Raw genomic sequence first — 18,130 nt, 5'->3', positions numbered from 1 at the left:
ACCTAATTTTAAATGTATAAGCAAACAGACTAATTGGCAGTGCTGGACACAAGTGATATCTACCCCTATCAAATGCATTAAACACAAACATAGTGCATGGCTCCCCATTACTTGTCTAGTATTTCTCAACCCGGATCTAGCAGATGGAAGGATACCCTACCCTATCTTCGACCTCTCTGCTGATTGGCACAGAGATATAGGTCTCCAGAAATGATAGAATACAAGTGACATAAACTATAATAAATCAACCATGCTGGGAAACATACCCATTACGGAATGGAAACTCTTAAAACAAATGCAAAACATGTTCATTTTACCTTACCCTTTGACCTTGAGCTCCATCTCTTCCAGGTGAACCTGATGCTCCTGGGACACCCTAAGCATTATGAAGGGAGGGCAAATGATGAGATCAAATTAACAGAATCCAACTAAATCACTTTCCCGTGAAACTGTATGACATGCTTCTGGATAAATGTTTTGGATAAATCAACTAGGGAGGTCAATAATGGGTGCGGCCATAAAAAAGATTCAGTAAAGAAAGTATTTCTGTGAAATGAGAGATGGTTAAACACACACTGTTAAAATGCACAGGCTTCATACCACCTCACCACAATCCTCTGTTAAGAACACTGATAATTCCATCAAGTCAGGCTTCCTCTGCCACTAAACCAAAAAGAGCTTGATTTCCTACATCATTCCAGTGTCACATCAGTGTAACTCCACTGCACAAGATCAGTACCTTAACCTAAAAATACAACTGCTATTTCTCTCTCTCACTGCTAAAATGAAGTCTGTTACCATAATGCTTGGAAGTCAGTGCAACAATATCAAAGGGGAAATACCTATCTGAGCAGGACTACAAGTTACATCCAGCAGTTTCCCACTGTTCATATGAAATGTCACTCTGGCTCACGAAGGCTGCAGAGCAGCAGTCTGGGACCATTACTGCAGTGGTCCAGAAGGCTAACAAAACTGATGTATGAGGAAAGACTGTATGAGTTTACTATCCCTAGTATATATGAACAAGAGGGGGGAACCTGGTAACACCCAACACATACTGGAGGGACATAATCAGCAGAAGAGGAGCATCTAAAAAGGGAAGAGCAAATGATCCTGAAAAGCAGCAATAAATTGGAATGCAATCTCCAGACTAAATACCAGACACCAAACTGAGTAAGATTCACTGAATACTACAGCTTTTTAAGATGCTGATCTTGTGAAAGATGGCATCAAAAAGATTAAGTGCCTGATCTGTCCTCCTAGATAATTCCAGGAGGAATTTAATGGGTTTAAAGTGAAAACAAGCAGATGCTAATTATCCACTGTGTAAGCAGAAATCTAAGAGTGGATAGTTTTTGAGTCTATGGAGACCCAATTTCAGTGTTAAACAAGGTCAAGAAAGTAACTGGTTCTGCAGGCCCTGAATGATTTGGTCACTGCACACCAGCATACCCTAGATTCCTCCTGATTCTAAACCTCCATTCAGATTCACCCTAATGACACACTTCTCAGCAGTTTTGAATATGCGCCCTAAAATCACAATGATGTCAATTCAACATTCAAACTTAATAAGTGACAGGTTAAACAATAACTAAGGGAATACCTGCAGACCAGGAAAACCAAGATCTCCCTTCTCTCCCTTTTCACCTGGTGGCCCCTGCAAATTAAGAATCACACATAGTAAACCAAATATATGGTTACTTTCCTATTTTTAATATTCCTTTCAGCTTCTTTAAAAAAAAACAACCAAGCAACCAATAAGAAAACAGACTATTTTTCCTGCTGAAAGCAAACCTACAGACTCTATTTGCAAAACTGTAAATGAAGAATTTACAAATATAGAAAATAAAACTCATTTTAAAATACTTCAGAATTAACGTGACAAAACTATAGCCGTTATGTTACAAAAAAGGTAGTTATTTTCTTTTTTCCTCAAAGGAATCTGCTTCTCTTCAGCCCTCAGTATTTCCTATAATGATGAAACCAATGGATTTCTATGGAAACTAGACATGTTTCTACAGTACATACACATGACAAAGATCTACTTTTCTAGATAACAAACTAATCTTAATTAAATTTTATGCAGAAACACAATTTCTCTATCAAGTAACTATTCTTATAATTAATGTATTCTGTATTATTCTGATGACAGCATCATCAAGAATATACAGTTCTGGTAAATCACTTCATTATATTGTACAGCACTATCATACAGACTGGGTAAAAAGAAGAAAGTGTATTATACTGTTGTAAATTTTGAAAAAAAGTCTAGCCGAAAAAGATATGTATCTACTACCTTTCAAGGCTTCTGTGTACCCATCTACCAGAGACGTATATGAAACAAGATTAGCACTGCTGGTTCATTATTCTACCAATGTATCTTTATGATGAAATTCTGAGACTTATTTCACAACAGCATTGCAAACTCCAGGCCTAATCATCTCCTCTGATGATAGACTCTGTAAGTGTAGTGAATACTATTGCTTAATTTTGGCAGCAAATATGGTGTTCTTGCTTGGGTATACCTTTCAAGTTAGAACGGATCTGCGATGAGCAATACCACAATCAGAAAAAGATAAAACATTAACATTTTGGCTTGGGGCCATGCTACAACCCCCACTGCAATTTTTTTCACTTGTCTCCAGGCTTGGATGCTAATACCTGGGTCATATTCAACTTGCGATCAAATCCTTCCAGCTAACTAAGAGTTCAGATCCAAATACAACAGGACTGTTGGCACTGAACCCACATCCACTATAGGTCAAGCCCAAATCTGTGATTTCACCTCAAATGTTGAAATTCAGATTCAGATCAGGACATCAAAAGATATTTCAGTCTAGTCTAAGATATGTGCTGTTCAACACATCACAGGAAAGAACCTATTGATTTTATAAGTCTCACTGGAAGCCCTTGAATAGAAAGTCCACTGGGTCCTTGTGGTCCTGGAGGTCCTTGTGGTCCAGGAACACCAATTTCACCTCGAGGTCCATCTGGTCCCTAAAGTAGCACAGGACATAAGTTAAACTCTTATCATATGGACAAAGGCAGCTTCTGTTTGAAGAATTAAATACCAATAGACTCAAAAACATCTGAAATATGGGTTAACATTTCATTGAGCAGTTAGGGTTCAATTTAAAACTGCCTGGTTTCTTTATAAATACAAAACAATGAAGATTTATGCTGTGACAGCAGCAGTCTGAATTTTATATCTTTTATCAAGGAACAAACAGGACAAGCAATTGTTATGAAAAGAGACACACCAAACGCCAATGGCATTTCACTATGCTTTTTCCTCGGCGACATCAGACACAATCTGGAATTAATTTCAAGGTCTACATGTAGCAGAGATAAACCAAGAACCTGTGCCTCTGTCAACTGTAAAATGCTGTACAAAATACCTTTGGACCTGGATCACCACGATGACCTTTGGCACCTCTGACACCTGGACCACCCTGTGAAGCACAAGCACAGGACTTGCTGAAAACCAAAACTTTCAAATAAACAAAACCGAAATCCAGAGAAGCCCAAACAGTTTTTTCTTGCTCCTGAATCAGTGTTTAAGAATCAGTGAATATCCTGTCCATATCCTTCCACTAAAGTAATTAAACTGAGAACATACTTAAGCGTGGCCATACGCAGGAACAGATTTAAAAACAGATGTGACTACTTTCTAGAGCCAAGAATGCACACCACGTAAGCATCAAAATAACACTGAAAGCTACCACAGGGATGGAAATGTATACATGTGGTCACGAGTTCCCCTCCAGTTGCTGAAACCTTCTGCACATCTGTCTGTCTCCCCAAGATCACCACTTTGTTAAAGGCTAAGTTTCCAATGACTCAGGAGTATTTTTCAGCCAGGACAACTCCAGGATCTACTAGACTTACCAAGGTTTAATTTAGAGCTAGTCTTAGGTAAAATACTCTTTTGCCCATTTTTCTTTTTGCTTTTTTCAGCGGTGCCTAAACCTGTTAATCTTTTATTAACCAACTGTTGCCTTCTTTATTAGCATCATCTGAGACACTGGAGTTGCATATATCTATGAATGGCTGCCATGAACATGTTTTGCACATTACATGATGGATGTACTTTGTCCTCTAGGACAGCACAAATAAAGATTTTTTTTTTTCCACTTTTTTCAGATCAATTTCCCTCTTACTCCACCTAAGTATATTGCTTAATTTCTTGGGATACAAGCTTTACAGGGATTCTGCCCTCCTTTGTACTCAGAAAGGACTTTGTACAACTAGGCTCCATAACTGAATAATGTTCTTTAGAGGCTATAATAACAACAAGTACTTATAAAAATAACAGCAGTTACATTAAAGATGTTCTCCTGATTTTGGCTGGGATAGAGTTAATTTTCTTCCTAGTAGCTGGTATAGTGTTATGTTTTGGGTTCAGTATGAGAAGAATGTTGATTACACACTGATATATTCAGTTGTTGCTAAGTAATATTTAGTCTAAAGTCAAGGATCTTTTCGCTTCTCATGCCCAGCCAGCGAGAAGGCTGGAGGGGCACAAGAAGCTGGGACGGGACACAGCCAGGGCAGCTGACCCAAAGTGGCCAAAGGGATATTCCATATCATGTGATGTCATGCCCAGTATATCAACTGGGGGGAGTGGGGGTGGGGGGATTGCCGCTTGGGGACTAACTGGGCATTGGTCGGCAGGAGGTGAGCAATTGCATTGTGCATCACTTGTATATTCCAATCCTATTATTATTATTATTATTATTGTCATTTTATTATTGTTATCATTATTAGTTTCTTCTTTTCTGTTCTATTTAACTGTTCTTATCTCAACAAGTGAGCAAGTGGCTGCGTGGTGCTTATTTGCTAGCTGGGGTTAAACCACGACAGATGTAAAAATAGAAAACATGCTTATCAGATTAAATGCATATGTAGTATCTATGAGGTTTTAAATAGGAATGCCAATAACAGAAATGTTTGGAAGTACCAGAGTACTCTTGCTCTTCAGTGAAGGTATCATGATACAGTCTTCATATGTGTGATCACAGAGCAGTTTTCTACTCCTTTTCCCAGTTCCTTCAGTCTTCTCACTTCCATCCCACAGCTCTTTGGCCAAGACCCATTCCATCAGCTCTGACCCTAAAATCTCATCCCACGCTCTCCACAGAACTGCGTTCCAGTTGCGAGTTCCCAGATTCCGGGTCCTCACATCTCTGCATTCCAGCCCAGTAGCTTCCCTCTGCCCTTTCTCCTGCCTCTGCCTTTCTCCTACCTCTCTCTCAGACTAAAAATTTCTATGTAAATGCTCAGCAAAATAACTGCAACTTTTTAACATAAACAAAATCACACAGTCTTCTCCCATTTTGTTCTCAGAAACAGATTACTTTTTACCAAGTAAAGATATATATTTAAAAATAGCCTGATGATGAGCTATTAAACTGTATGCTTCTGGATTCACACTGAGTTTGGTACACTTATCCATGTTTTAAACCCAGTAACATTTGCTTGGTAAAAGCACAAGTTCCAGAAAACCATTGATTTAAGTTGAAGACATCACAAGAGCCTCCCCCATTTCTCTAATAAACTCGTTTTGGAGGTTATTTCCTAGCACTACTAAGCTTGTGTGACTAATTTCAGACTTTTCATTTCTTTGGCTTCTACTTCGAGCCAGGAATTCCTGCTATGCCTTTTTCTCTTTATTTTAAATAACTTCTGAATAGCCAACGCTTTCCCCCAGAAACAGTTCTTAATCAATTGTTATCAAGTCACCACTTTATTTCCTTTTAATAGTTAAAACCTATGAAGCACTGAAAGCTTTTCATTGCAGTTAAACTTCTCCAGTCTTCCAATAATTTTTATCTCCTTCTTCATCTTCTCTAGTTCTGCAACACTCCTTTCAAAATGCAGGCATCAGGTTTGTGTGATATCTTACTTTTACTTTGCATGGGGAACTTCAGACAGGATGCTCAAATTCTGGCAAAGATTAAGCCATAAAAACAGTATCCCATAATGAAATCTGACAGATAATCTTAACTTTAAATGATACTTTGTCTTACCCAAAATGACCCACTTCCTAAAAGAGCTTAAAAAATATTTCCAGAGATACTATCCCAAACAAATGGAAGCCTTTTATTTGGAGTGTTTGAATCTAATTTCTAAAACTGGCTACATGGTAGAATCCTGATCCCTTAAACAGAAAAATCCTTGGCTTAGAGAAAAGTCACATGACATTTTAACAACTTGGAGCAGTATTGACCAGACATAGCACATGTGACTTTCTGACTTTTGGTTGGCGCAGAGATGAATGCTGAGTTTATTCTTTCGCTCTGCTTTTTCCTAGGCCTCTTACTTTTTTGCAGAGCTATGCCATCTAACTGTCTGGCAAAAAAAGTATCACTCATAAGAGGCTGAGTTCCAGAATCACATACTCCCCTGCATAGGCAGTGATTTTTCTGCTTGATTTTAAGCCTTCTCTTGCATGGCACTATGCTACTCAAAATATTGTTAATCCTAAATGTAATAAATACAAGTACATTACATTACTGCTGGATTAAGCTTTGGCAATCCCTGACCTGTATATGTTTTGAACTATAGTAGCAGACATCCTTCCAGTCAAATAATTTTTAAACATTTTTCATTTTACTGTAAAATGTGGTCAAACTACTCAATTTCAGTTTCATTTTTGTGTGAACCATCCCATTGTCTTTTTCACAGAACACAAACTGGACACCTGTATACAGAAATTAAAACCTTAATCCATACTTGATTTATAACCAACATTCAAACAGGAGAACAGAATAATTTTTCCTTGTTCAAAATACACCTCTTCAGTGAATTTTTTCCTGAGTTCCTTTTCAAGTTTTTGTACCAGAGCTTGAAGAACAGTTCTTGCAGAAAGATTAACCTCTGAGTTGTTACTAGGATAAATGTCTGCTAGGATCTACTACATGAATGTCTTCTGTGCAAGTTAATTTTGTTGTTGAACATGTGTCTCATGTAATTTGCATACTTTAACCTTTTCAGAAACTTATTTTCCTTCGCATTCTTCACTGGCTCTTTCTCTTCAAAACATGCTCTTGGAGCATACAGGACACAGCATGAGCAGAGAAACACACATGTCTGCACGCAGGAGACTATTTGATACAGTTGACTACAAACCTGAATAAAACCTTACCGGTGGTCCAGGAGGTCCAAGGGGACCCTTACTAGCTTCTGAACAGGAACAAGCATGAGGAAGGGCAGGGCAATTTTCCTCATCTCTCTAAGGAAAAATCAAGATAGGAAGAGAATGATGTCCAAAACTTCGATTCAGAAGTTAAGAATTTTATGCATCTAAGACATAGTACTGTGTGGATGCCTCAAAAGCACCTACTTGATTTAGAAACATACATCCACTGACTTTCAATAGGACAAGTAATCCAAGCAGACTTGGGCTTTTTTGAAAACTCTTAACCATTCATTTCCATTAAAACATTTCTCTTAATAAAGGGGAAAGTAAAAGGTAAATTCTGCAATTATTGAAAGAGGTTTCTTACCAAGCCAGGAAGCTCACAGCATTTGTCTCGATTGGCCCATGAGGTAGCACAAACAATGTCAAACATCTGTAACTGCAACTGTTTCAAAACAAGGGTGATGTACAAGATGAATGTTAGTTGTAAGATCAGTGCAAAATGGAGCCATCAGCAAGAAAAGCTACCTTAATTCAAGCACTCAGATTAGACAGAGGAAAGGCTATTGACTTCGAGCAGCTAGCCACAAATACTGTAACTTAAACAGTAAAAGGCTTGTGTTCTAACCAACTTGTCTGAACTATCAGGATTATGTCGATTGAGCAAGCTGTTCACAGTTAAATGCTGCAGGCATTCGTTGGATTATCCCCACCTCCTTGATTAAATTCCTGACTTTGCCCAATGGTACTTCCCAATACTTTTTTCCAGCAAAGGAGGCATCAAGAGACAGGCAAAAGAAAGCTTAGCTTCTCAAAACTGAGTGATTTCTCTTAACCCACTGGTATGGTGCTCAGATTTTATCTGGGACAAGGTCTCCTGTAGCCTATTACTTACACTGGAGCTGAGCCATAAATAATATTTGTCATCTTCTCCAGTTTTATTTTACTTTAGAATATGCCCGCTGTTATCCATATTATCCCTAGGCAACAAAAGTTTAACGATGGTGAAAAGCTTGCTCAACACATGACAAGATTGGGAAGAAAATTCCCACCACAGGTCTGGGAACATGGTTTGGACAAGAATTTAATCTACAAGAACACACACATTTGGTAAAAAAAAATGGATGCTAGGTACTCAGAAACAATATACTAAATAGGACTCAATGGTAAAACCAGTTGTCTCCTTTACAGCCTTGAACTGAACAAAGGGGTCTAAGAGAGATGAAGCTTTCTTCTGTTACTATTTCTATTCTTTTTCCATGCATTTTTTATGTGCATACTGAATAGAGAGGGGAATGGAACAGAACATCACATTAAATTAACTCCACACATTAAAAAGTGTGAGGAACTGCTAGAGATAGAACTCTCTTTGGTTTTGCTCCCATTATTATTTTCAGTGGCATTATTTTAACACTAGAACAGAGGAGTGAATTTAAAGACTTTCTTAAAACTGCATTGCTTCTAAAGCTGTTAAAATGAACTACATATGTGTACCTTCAGTTTTGCCTTATTTTTTTCTTATATAAGCCAATTATTATATTTTAAACAATACAATACTTTCATATACATAGAAATCCTTCTTATCTGCCAGCAGAGCAGCTGATTTGTAGATATGCTGTACTACAGATGCAGACACACGTGAGCTGGCTCCATGCTAAACACCTTAGACAGCCAAAGTGCAGCATGAAAGCAGCTTTTGGACCCCTGGTTTGGCTCAACAAAGGTCTATCCTAAGTCCAAGAAGTCTGTGTCCCTGGCTATGTCAAATGCAAGCTGGCTCCAGGTGCAGCCACCTAGATGCCTCTTCGCTACACATCCCAAAGCTACTAATTCCTGGAGGACTCATTAGGTGAGCAGAGTAGCACATGAACATACTGCTCTGGGACTCAGAATGACCCTGGGCATTTGCATGATCCTACACTTAAGTAAATAAGACATCCCAGAAAAGGAGTGCAGAAACGCCTGAGCTGGTTGTGCAGCAAGCAGCTTAGGTTCAGAAGTAAGCACTGCTGTCACTTTTTCCATAACACAGTCCATCCCAAGCTATTCTGTTATCCTGAACAACTGAAGGTTGACAGTATTGGCTAAATTTATGCAGTCCTACACAGGCGTGTATATGCATTCATTTTCTCTGGATTAGACAATCTAGAGATCCATAGCGATAAAGCATGTTGGTATAAAATAAAGAGCAAATAGACATTCCCTGAATTGCTGTATTCACCATCCAAATGTTGAATGACTCAGTATTCTTATTTTAAAGTATTATGTGGGTTGCTCTGACTCAAGCTAAATAACTAAACAAAGCTTTCTTTGCTACCATTAAACATTTCTTCATAATTCTCTATATTCACAGTGATTTTGCTTTCTAAATATCCAGCCGTGCAAGCAGAACCAGTAAGACAGAAAAGTCTGCCCATCCTCATCTGATCAGACTACAGTTCTGCAAAGATTTCTCAAGACCAGATCACACCACACATTACTGTTTTTTAACAGTACTTATACACAGAGGTAAACAATTTCAACGAAAAGGAAACATCGATAAAGGGAAGGTTTGTGATTGTAAATAAACAATGTTTTAAAGCTGGACTTTTCATTAAATCCCACTGAACAAATAAAGAACATTACTTGCCGCATGTCACAGTCAGGTTTCATTGCTCTAGCTGGCTAGGGTCTCTAATCCAGAGATGCCTTACTATTAAGGGATTTTAAAAGGGCTAGGCACCTTTAGCCCAATCCTCTTTTTGTCCTTTTTTTTATCCTATCTATCTCTATTTCTGCCTGTTGCACACCATACACATCAATGGGAAAATAACTATTATACAATTGTATTCCCTCAAAATTGAAACATTTTGCAAAATGCAGGTGATTGCATTGGATTCATTTATAAAAAAAACTCACTAAAAACATTCTGACAATGTTAAACTGTTCCATGTGAATAGTCAGAACAAAACATCCACAATTTTATTCCAAAATAACTGCCTGTGTGTTTTTCTCTAATAAGCATCTCTAATAGTAAGATTAAAGCATTTCATGAAAATACAGCTAATGAAAAAACAACTTTTCAGAACTATCAACAAACATCAATTTTCATACCAATTCAAAAGAATTCTCAAAACATTTTACGAAAAGTAATTTTTGTTGTATGCATGCCTTCATGAACCTCTTAAAACTGTGAAGATACTGGAATGGAATAAATCCCAGTATTCTATTTCCAACAGTGGCACAAGTGATATCTAATGAAGCTCAAGGGTGTAAGTCATACTTCTACCTTACAGTCTACTAGCTTCCAATGTCTTTCAGATCAGGGATCTCCTGCCCCAGATTTGTTAACAACCAACATTTCCCTTTCATTCATTTGTCTAGGCTTCCCTACAATCTATATAATTATTTAGCACCCACAAAATTTTACGGCAAGGAGCTGCACTGATCTATTACCTGTTGTGAGAAGAACCTCTATCCTGCCTCCTACGAGCTTCCTTTCATGTCTGCTACTCCAAAAATTAGAGGAAACTAACTCATTCATGCCTTAAATGTGACTATTCACACAAGTTCTACTCAATATGAATAAAATGTGCAGAATGGAGACTTTGAAGAATGGTATTTGGGTGCTTTCTTGACCTGCTTGTAATTAGTATATGTGGTAATACTTGAAGGCAGCTAAACAGTACTATGGAGTAAAGAATTTTTGTCTTCAGCTACACATTTGTAGTCTTACATCAGTTTTACAGCTCATTTGAACAAAACCAAATTTTTCAGTGAGTGGGCAGTCTGATTTATCTTTTATAGATTCCTGGGTTCTAACAAAAGACACCATTTCTTTCCACTTCTTTACAAAGCCTTCTCTAATTCCAAGATATCCTAAGTTTGCCTTTTTCTGTTTCTATTGGAATGCGACTACAAAGGTTTCTCTGTGTAATTGTCTTTACAGGCTTGATATAATTATTATCCATAAGTTTGAGGCCTAAAGGCTCTTTTTTGTACACAGAGATATATTCTGATGGCCTATTTTTTACTAAAAAAGAGTATTTCCATACAGTAGCAAGTAAATACATTTTTGAAACCTCATTCCTATTCAAATCAAGCCTTGAGTTCAAAGTTCACATTCTCTGCTAACCTCATTCTAGGGTCAAGAAAGTTCAAAGAAAATTAGCAAACAGTACTGCATAGCAAAGAAGCCTTCCCAAGATCATCACCAGACTGTCAATTCTTCTTCAATAACTAAATCTACCTGAAAACCCAAACAAACCTTCTTAATGACATCTGAAGCAAAATGGAAAGACTCCCAAAGGTTGCCATGCAAACAGAATGATCAATTGCTGCTTCTATGATAATAATCTCAGAGGAATGAAAGAGTACTTAATCTTGGGGACGATTTTTCACATTTAAAATATTTTATATTATAAAAGAACTGGATATAGCAAGACAGGGGGCTTGGGGGCCATCTGTGTCAAGCCAGTTCAATTATTTAATGAACAGACAGTGACCTTGGGGGCAAACAAAGAATAAGAGGGAATAAGAGACATGGGTAATAATTATCACTCAAAACAAAGTTTAAGTGATTCCAGGCAAAGGAGCTACACACTGTATCACCCTGTGTCATGAAGTTTGAAACACAAGTCATATCTGAATGTATCGACTGTGTTCACATATGTGTTTGAGAATAACATTTGAACAATGATGATCTAGTGATTTCATTTATTAAAACAATCAAAAAAAGATTTTGCCCAAGTTGAGAACTATTGCAGGCTTTTGCAGAATTTCTGAAATGCTGGAACTTTACTGTTTCAAATATGAGTTCACTCTGCTTCAACTTAAAACTAACTGCAAAGATCCCAAACACTTGTTTTTAGGATATTTTAAATGGTTTAAAGATTTTTGTTCTTGTTCTACTCACTGGTGCAGAGTTGTCTCTTGGTCCTCTGGATCTGACCATTCTTCCCAGCACTTCTATGCCATCAGAACTAATATTCCCTGCTGCATTAATGGTCTTCTCACTCACTTGCTTGCAGTCAACAATTATTTTGGCCGTAGTTTTGCTGATAACAACATGCAACTAAGAAAAAGAAAAGATGCTTTAACATACGAAGGAGCACATAGGATATATTAATTACCTGGGAAAAGGGGGCATTTTTTGAAATGAGCTCCTAACTCCATGTTTGCTAACAAAACTCAGAGAATAATCCATAGCAAATAATCTAGATGACCTCTAGAGGTCCCTTCCAACCTGAATTATTCTATGATTCTAATCTGTTTAATGAATTTAGCTTATTTTTCTGCTTATGACATCTGCATACAAATTGGCACCTTACATAATTTATTCAGTAAGAAAATAATTTATTCCTGACAAAAGATCTACACAATGTTCGTATACCACCCAGATCCAAACAACCCTTGATTTATGTGGTCAGTAATGACTCCTGGGCCTTGTATGATCCTGCTATATAGCACTGGAATTCACCAATACATATTTTATAGCCACCTGCGAAAGCCAAAACTAAACAGTAAAATTTAGCCTGTAAATTATACATTAACCACACAGCAAAACCTTTCATAGTGAAGTTTTTACAGTGAAAAAAATCAAATCACATCAAACACAGTACAGAAAAGCAGAGCACAATAACAAAGTTACTTCCTTCTGCTGACCATCGCTGATGCAGCAAAGACATTCCCAGCAGAGAGGACAGTCCTAACCGCAATTATCTTGTCAAAAGCAAACTCTCAGTAAAGCAAAGAAAACAGCAAGGGGGAGGGAGGGGGGGCAGGAGGGGAGGCGAGGAGAGACCTGATGAAGAGCTGGTAGAAATGCAGGATCTGCTCTATACCAGTACACTATGTGGAGATCAGAGCCCAAAGTAAGAGAATGTCAGGAAGGAGTCCTGAAGCTGCTTTGCTTTGGGCTCAGCTGGAACTAAATAACTGAAAAGCTGCAATGAATTTGGTGTCCTGTGGCTTTCAAACACATGTGTAGCAAGGATCATCATTCAAAATGCAGAAAAATGCTTTAAGAGAAGAATTTGGTAAAGCTTCATATACTCCTCCAAATCAAAACTTAAAAGAGTCAGAATTAGACCCCAGCTCTGACCCACCTTCCCTTTCTCGCACCATCAATTAAAAAGGAAGTACAGAAAAGTTAAGGTCTGTAAATACTATCCCTCAATCTACAGTCTCCTTTTTTTTTGTTTAGGAAAGATGCAAACATCAGGGATAAAAGTGAAGAACAGAAGCACCTTCCACAACAAATATATGCTATGATCCCAGCACTACTTCATCTGCTTTCGGAAAGAATGTTACAAGTTCTCTAACAGCCAAGAAAATTTCGACATGGCATAGCCCTTAAAATATGTTTAAAAATAACAACTCTGGTTGAAAGGATAATTTTTTTTGCTGGACTTTTTCTTTCCATTTTGAGTGACATTTCCAATCCAAACCTTAAAAGAAAAAGCCAATGTATTTCTAAATTACTTTTCAAGGCAAGTGTTTTTAATTAACTAGAAAATACAGGCACAAAGCATGAGATGCAAATTGATCATATCAGCTTCAACATAAAAACTATGATTTGTTTAATGTTAATTCAATATTGCGAAGAGACTTAAGACAGTTTGGTAGATGATTCTGAATATGCAAAATACATTCCTTTTGGCAGCAGTTGACCACATGAAAGAAGATTTCAAAACATGAAACACTCCCAAACCTTTATTCAGAGTGCTTTTCTTTTTTCCTATTACCACTACTAACCTTATGAAAACTCCCATAAAATATCTTCCTTATTTCAGGACCTTCAAAAGTCACAGTTTGAAAGTCTCCCTTGTAGTCATAGTTAAAGAAAGTCAGGGTTTTACCACCATCTGTGTGAGAAAAAAAATAAGGGCTCCGTTAGAGGAAGAAAAGGCCTGATACATTATTTAAAAGGGTCAATTTTGTGTTTAACAAAGACAACCAAAGATGTCAGATGAAATGTTAGTAAAACACATTCATAAGTGATACACTGACCTGGAAGTAACAAGTTATCTCAGAGAAATGTTCTTTCCTGGTTTGACAAGGAAGGATGGGAGTCTACCTCACCCATGCCTACCTGATCCTATTCTTCCACTAGTTCTCTGTGGGACTTGGACAAGAAAGGGAGACACAGATCCTCAAGGTAGCTAAATGCCTAATTCCCACCTATTTCAAGGTGACTTATCTAAAAAATTCTAGGAAAGATAGAAAGATAAGTACTAATAGATCTCTTTTAAAATTGGCAGCTATGAAGAACAGCTATCAGAGTATCTACATGTTTTCAACAGTGAATACGGAAACCTTCTAAGTTATAATCCCTGTTTTACAGTTATGGAAGTCAAATCAAGTAGAAATGAAAAGAATCAAGAGTTAATGTCTCTAGCTCTAAGTCTGCTATCCACCAGACTGCATTGCCTCTACGTATACCGTACTGTCACTACCACTGGCATATATCAAAATAGATTCTATTAGAACCAGATTCAGAGCAGTGGAAATTTTAAAAGCAAATGAGTAGCTCTCTTACATGAATTTACATCTAGAACAGCTCTTTGGATTTCAGCATCGTTGCGCTCAGTTTAGAGCGGCATATTCAAAATTTGACTCTACCTCCAAATTAAACTCAGTTAAATTAAATCTAAAAAATATCCATTAGACACTATCACCTTCCAGATTCAGATAGTTGTTCTGGCAGCAGATTAAAACATTAGCAATAATAAATATAGACACAGAATGAATCATTCATACAGTCAAAGAAAAAGTCACTGATAAAATACAAAATACATACTATCTAAAATAACTCCAACCAGTGGTTCATACTCTTCATTTAAAATCTCCCAAAGAGCAAATGGCTCCTGAGGTGTATCGGGAAGTATACGAAAGAGAAACGTAATGGTATAATCAGAAGGAAGACCTTCAGGATGCAAATACCTGTTAAGAGAAATAATGTCTTTTAAACTGAAACAAACTTTAAATTTGGTGATTTACTCACCAGATGTTTACTTAACACACTCTCTCACTTTCTATTACTCTGTATATTTCTTTGGAAATCAAGACTGAGAAGCAATATGAATAAGTGTTTGCAAAATCTACTCAACTTGGTAACTATCAAAAGAATACCTATGAAGAAAGAAGAAGTTATCTTTTCCCTTGAAATGTATAAAATTGCCCTTATTTTTATTTTTTTTAATTTGAAGATCAAATTGGAGGTCAGTTTGAAGTAAAGCTGAAATTAATTATATTAAAAGCTTTTTAAAAATCGTAGCCACTCACAAGACCTTTGCTATTGTCTGGTTTAACAGACAATGAAAATAGAAGTTGCTTGGAAGACCAATCTCAACAGACATACCCTTTGTCATTAAATCATCAGTAATGGAGGACAGAAATTAGGACTGACAGAGACCGTTACAGGAAGCTTTATATATTGTAGGGAATGTAGTTTATACATTTCAAAGCCATTATGTAAGAAAGTGAAGTCAAAACAGATCACACATACAGATATACAATCTGTTCTCCTAGAATTTTTGCAGGACAGAAATTTATGATATAAAAGAAGTATGTTATTTTATGCCATTTCCTAAAATTTGCTATTTAGTACTTCCAATTTAATTTAACCTTTCATTGTCAAATCCCAAAGTGGGATATTTGGACAAGTGCCTGAAATGACTGACAGTATTTTGAAAATGTTAATTAGCCTGATTCTTTAAAATTACAGTAAAGGGGTCGGAAAGAAGCCTGAAGAGGTTATTTAATCAATTTCTTTTTCCCAAATATGATCCATTCCTTCTAAAGTGTTTCTGGCACATATAAGATATATAGATATGAATCATGCTGGAAAAGGAGTTAAATGTGATATATAATCAATATATTCTGCACAGTGTCTATAGATGATCAAAGGTGATGTTACACTGCACATTTCCCATAGAGAAAGAGAGAGGCAACTCAGTAGGTAAAGAACAAAGCCTTACAGTATGCCCATTGTACAAAGCAGAAATGAAAGAAAATTCAATAAGCAAGGTGGGGGAAACACAAGGTTTGGGGATACAGAGCTCAAAAAGGAGAGTAACATTAATGACATTCAGTGCACGGATGAGATGACAAAAACAAGTGGTATTATTCAGACATACCTGTAGATCATCAAGAGAAAGGTATTCTCTGAACCATGAAAGGGAGTGAAAGCCTAATGAAACAGTAAGATTAGGCTGGAGTGGCAGCTAGAGAAGAGCATATAAATGCAGCAGATCCAATTAGAAAGAAGCAGAAAGGGAAAAAGAAGTGAGAAATGCTATTCCCTGGAAATTCCAGTCCAACTAGACCCAGGAGGAAACTCAACACGGAGAATGTGAAACAGCTCCAAGAAGTATAGCTCCAACTGGGACACAACAGGATAATCGCACAAAAAGACTAAGATGACATCTAATATAAACCTTAAAAGTAATTTCTCATTGTTTTTCTTTCTTATTTATCTCAGCTAAAGAATACTTTTTGTTACATCTTCCCATGTTTAATCCAGCAGGGCTACTGCTTTTCTCTGGTGCCACTTAATACAAAAGTGGGGGACTGGACTGAGAGGAACCAAACACAACATACACATTGTTCATAGTAAAAATGGAGAGTTTCCATCACTTCCTCTCCAAGGAATGACTGTAAAAGTTCAATAAGAGGTTTCTTTATTGCCTCCTCCATATCTCTCCCAGGATACAGTCCTCGTGACTGAACTATGTCCTGCCTCCCAGGAAGGTACTAGATGGTGTTTCACACAGACTCATTTCAGCATAAGGAGATAATCTTCCTTTGTCATCAATGAATGGGCATAGGCTGATGCAGAAAGTGACTGACACCTAAAGCAGGTTCCCACTCTGACTCAGACTTCAGAGACATTCTGCACTCTGTGAGACTTCAACCTGCTTTCCAGAGGCACCTTTCACAAAGTACTACATACTGGAATCCACCCAGACATAGGCCTGCACAAAACTGCTCGATGCTAAACTGGCACAAGCCCCAAACTAGCACATGCGGGAAACCCAAAATAGCCAGTGGGCTTAACTACTTTTCTCCCCAACTGCTAGTTTTGAATGAAACTGGTTGAGGACTCAGGAAACCAAACACTCTTCCTATTCATTAGTATAACGTAGATATACACTAGCATCTCTGCTATTCTGACGTGAAAATACTGGTCCCTGAAATGAATAATTGCCTGCACTGGACAATTATCTTCATGTGGTTTATGAATATTTATATGTTAATACATACTTGGTAGGCTGGGATACCAGGGCATCCTTGTGCAGTCTGTAACATGGATAAACATTAAATGTACCAGGTTCCATTGAAACCCCTTCCACAGCTGAAAACTCCTTTTCAACCAAACCAAACATTTCCATCATTTTAAATCCTGGAAGGCATCAAAATTTACATTCTATTAATTGAAATTAATACTGCATTACAGGAAACAAAAAGAGGACAAAGCAGTTGCATCAAAGAGTTTCATATCTCTATCTGTTTAACAGCTGTTAGCGTAAAGGGAAGTTTATTGCCTAATATTGTGAAAATCAGGTAACGAAAACAATTCCATAAATCAGGAACAAAGATGAACACAAAAATACTGTACCTGCAAAATTGTTGCCATCTTTAACTACCAACGGGCAGGCTGGAAAAGAAGGAAAGACAGATTTAAGGATACAAGAGATGTCCCACTGGGTCAGAACAATGATCCTCCACTCAGCCCAATGCTCTATCCCCAACAGCAGCAAAAGGAGATGCTGTTCAGAAAGGGCATGCAAATCTGGCCTCATTCTACTTCATTCAGTTGATGTTCCTCAGGATTCACAAGGGTTGTAGCAAAGATGTTAAAGGGTACATCCCTGTGTGTTCCATATAATATCCTTTTACGGATCTGTTGTCTATGAATTTGTCTAATCCTTCTATGAACCTGCTTTCACAACCTCTTGTGGCAACAAATTCACTGTCTGTTGTGTAAAAACGTGTCTCTTATACTGC

At 37.4% G+C, this 18,130-nt stretch overlaps 1 protein-coding gene across 8 annotated transcripts in view; it reads right to left on the bottom strand.

Annotated features, from left to right (window-relative positions):
- The window catches only part of COL14A1 (collagen type XIV alpha 1 chain), a 126,106-nt gene that overhangs the window by 26,548 nt on the left and 81,428 nt on the right, over nucleotides 1-18,130 (bottom strand). For all 8 annotated transcript variants that reach the window (XR_011324122.1, XM_069779969.1, XM_069779970.1 and 5 more), the window contains 11 exons: nucleotides 17,742-17,780; nucleotides 17,387-17,525; nucleotides 14,922-15,064; nucleotides 13,877-13,986; nucleotides 12,036-12,194; nucleotides 7,509-7,586; nucleotides 7,148-7,234; nucleotides 3,399-3,452; nucleotides 2,902-2,997; nucleotides 1,604-1,657; nucleotides 323-376 (listed from right to left, as the gene is read on the bottom strand). Coding sequence is in view for 7 of the 8 variants with exons in the window: in XM_069779969.1 (XP_069636070.1) it covers nucleotides 323-376; nucleotides 1,604-1,657; nucleotides 2,902-2,997; nucleotides 3,399-3,452; nucleotides 7,148-7,234; nucleotides 7,509-7,586; nucleotides 12,036-12,194; nucleotides 13,877-13,986; nucleotides 14,922-15,064; nucleotides 17,387-17,525; nucleotides 17,742-17,780 (1,013 nt within the window). In the remaining variant the exon portion in view is untranslated. The remainder of the gene's footprint in view (nucleotides 1-322; nucleotides 377-1,603; nucleotides 1,658-2,901; nucleotides 2,998-3,398; nucleotides 3,453-7,147; nucleotides 7,235-7,508; nucleotides 7,587-12,035; nucleotides 12,195-13,876; nucleotides 13,987-14,921; nucleotides 15,065-17,386; nucleotides 17,526-17,741; nucleotides 17,781-18,130) is intronic.

This window comes from Haliaeetus albicilla, chromosome 3 (assembly GCF_947461875.1).
Source record: "Haliaeetus albicilla chromosome 3, bHalAlb1.1, whole genome shotgun sequence".
Classification (NCBI taxonomy): domain Eukaryota; kingdom Metazoa; phylum Chordata; class Aves; order Accipitriformes; family Accipitridae; genus Haliaeetus; species Haliaeetus albicilla.
Note: the sequence above shows the minus strand (reverse complement) of the source record. Positions and strands in the feature narration are given on the sequence as shown.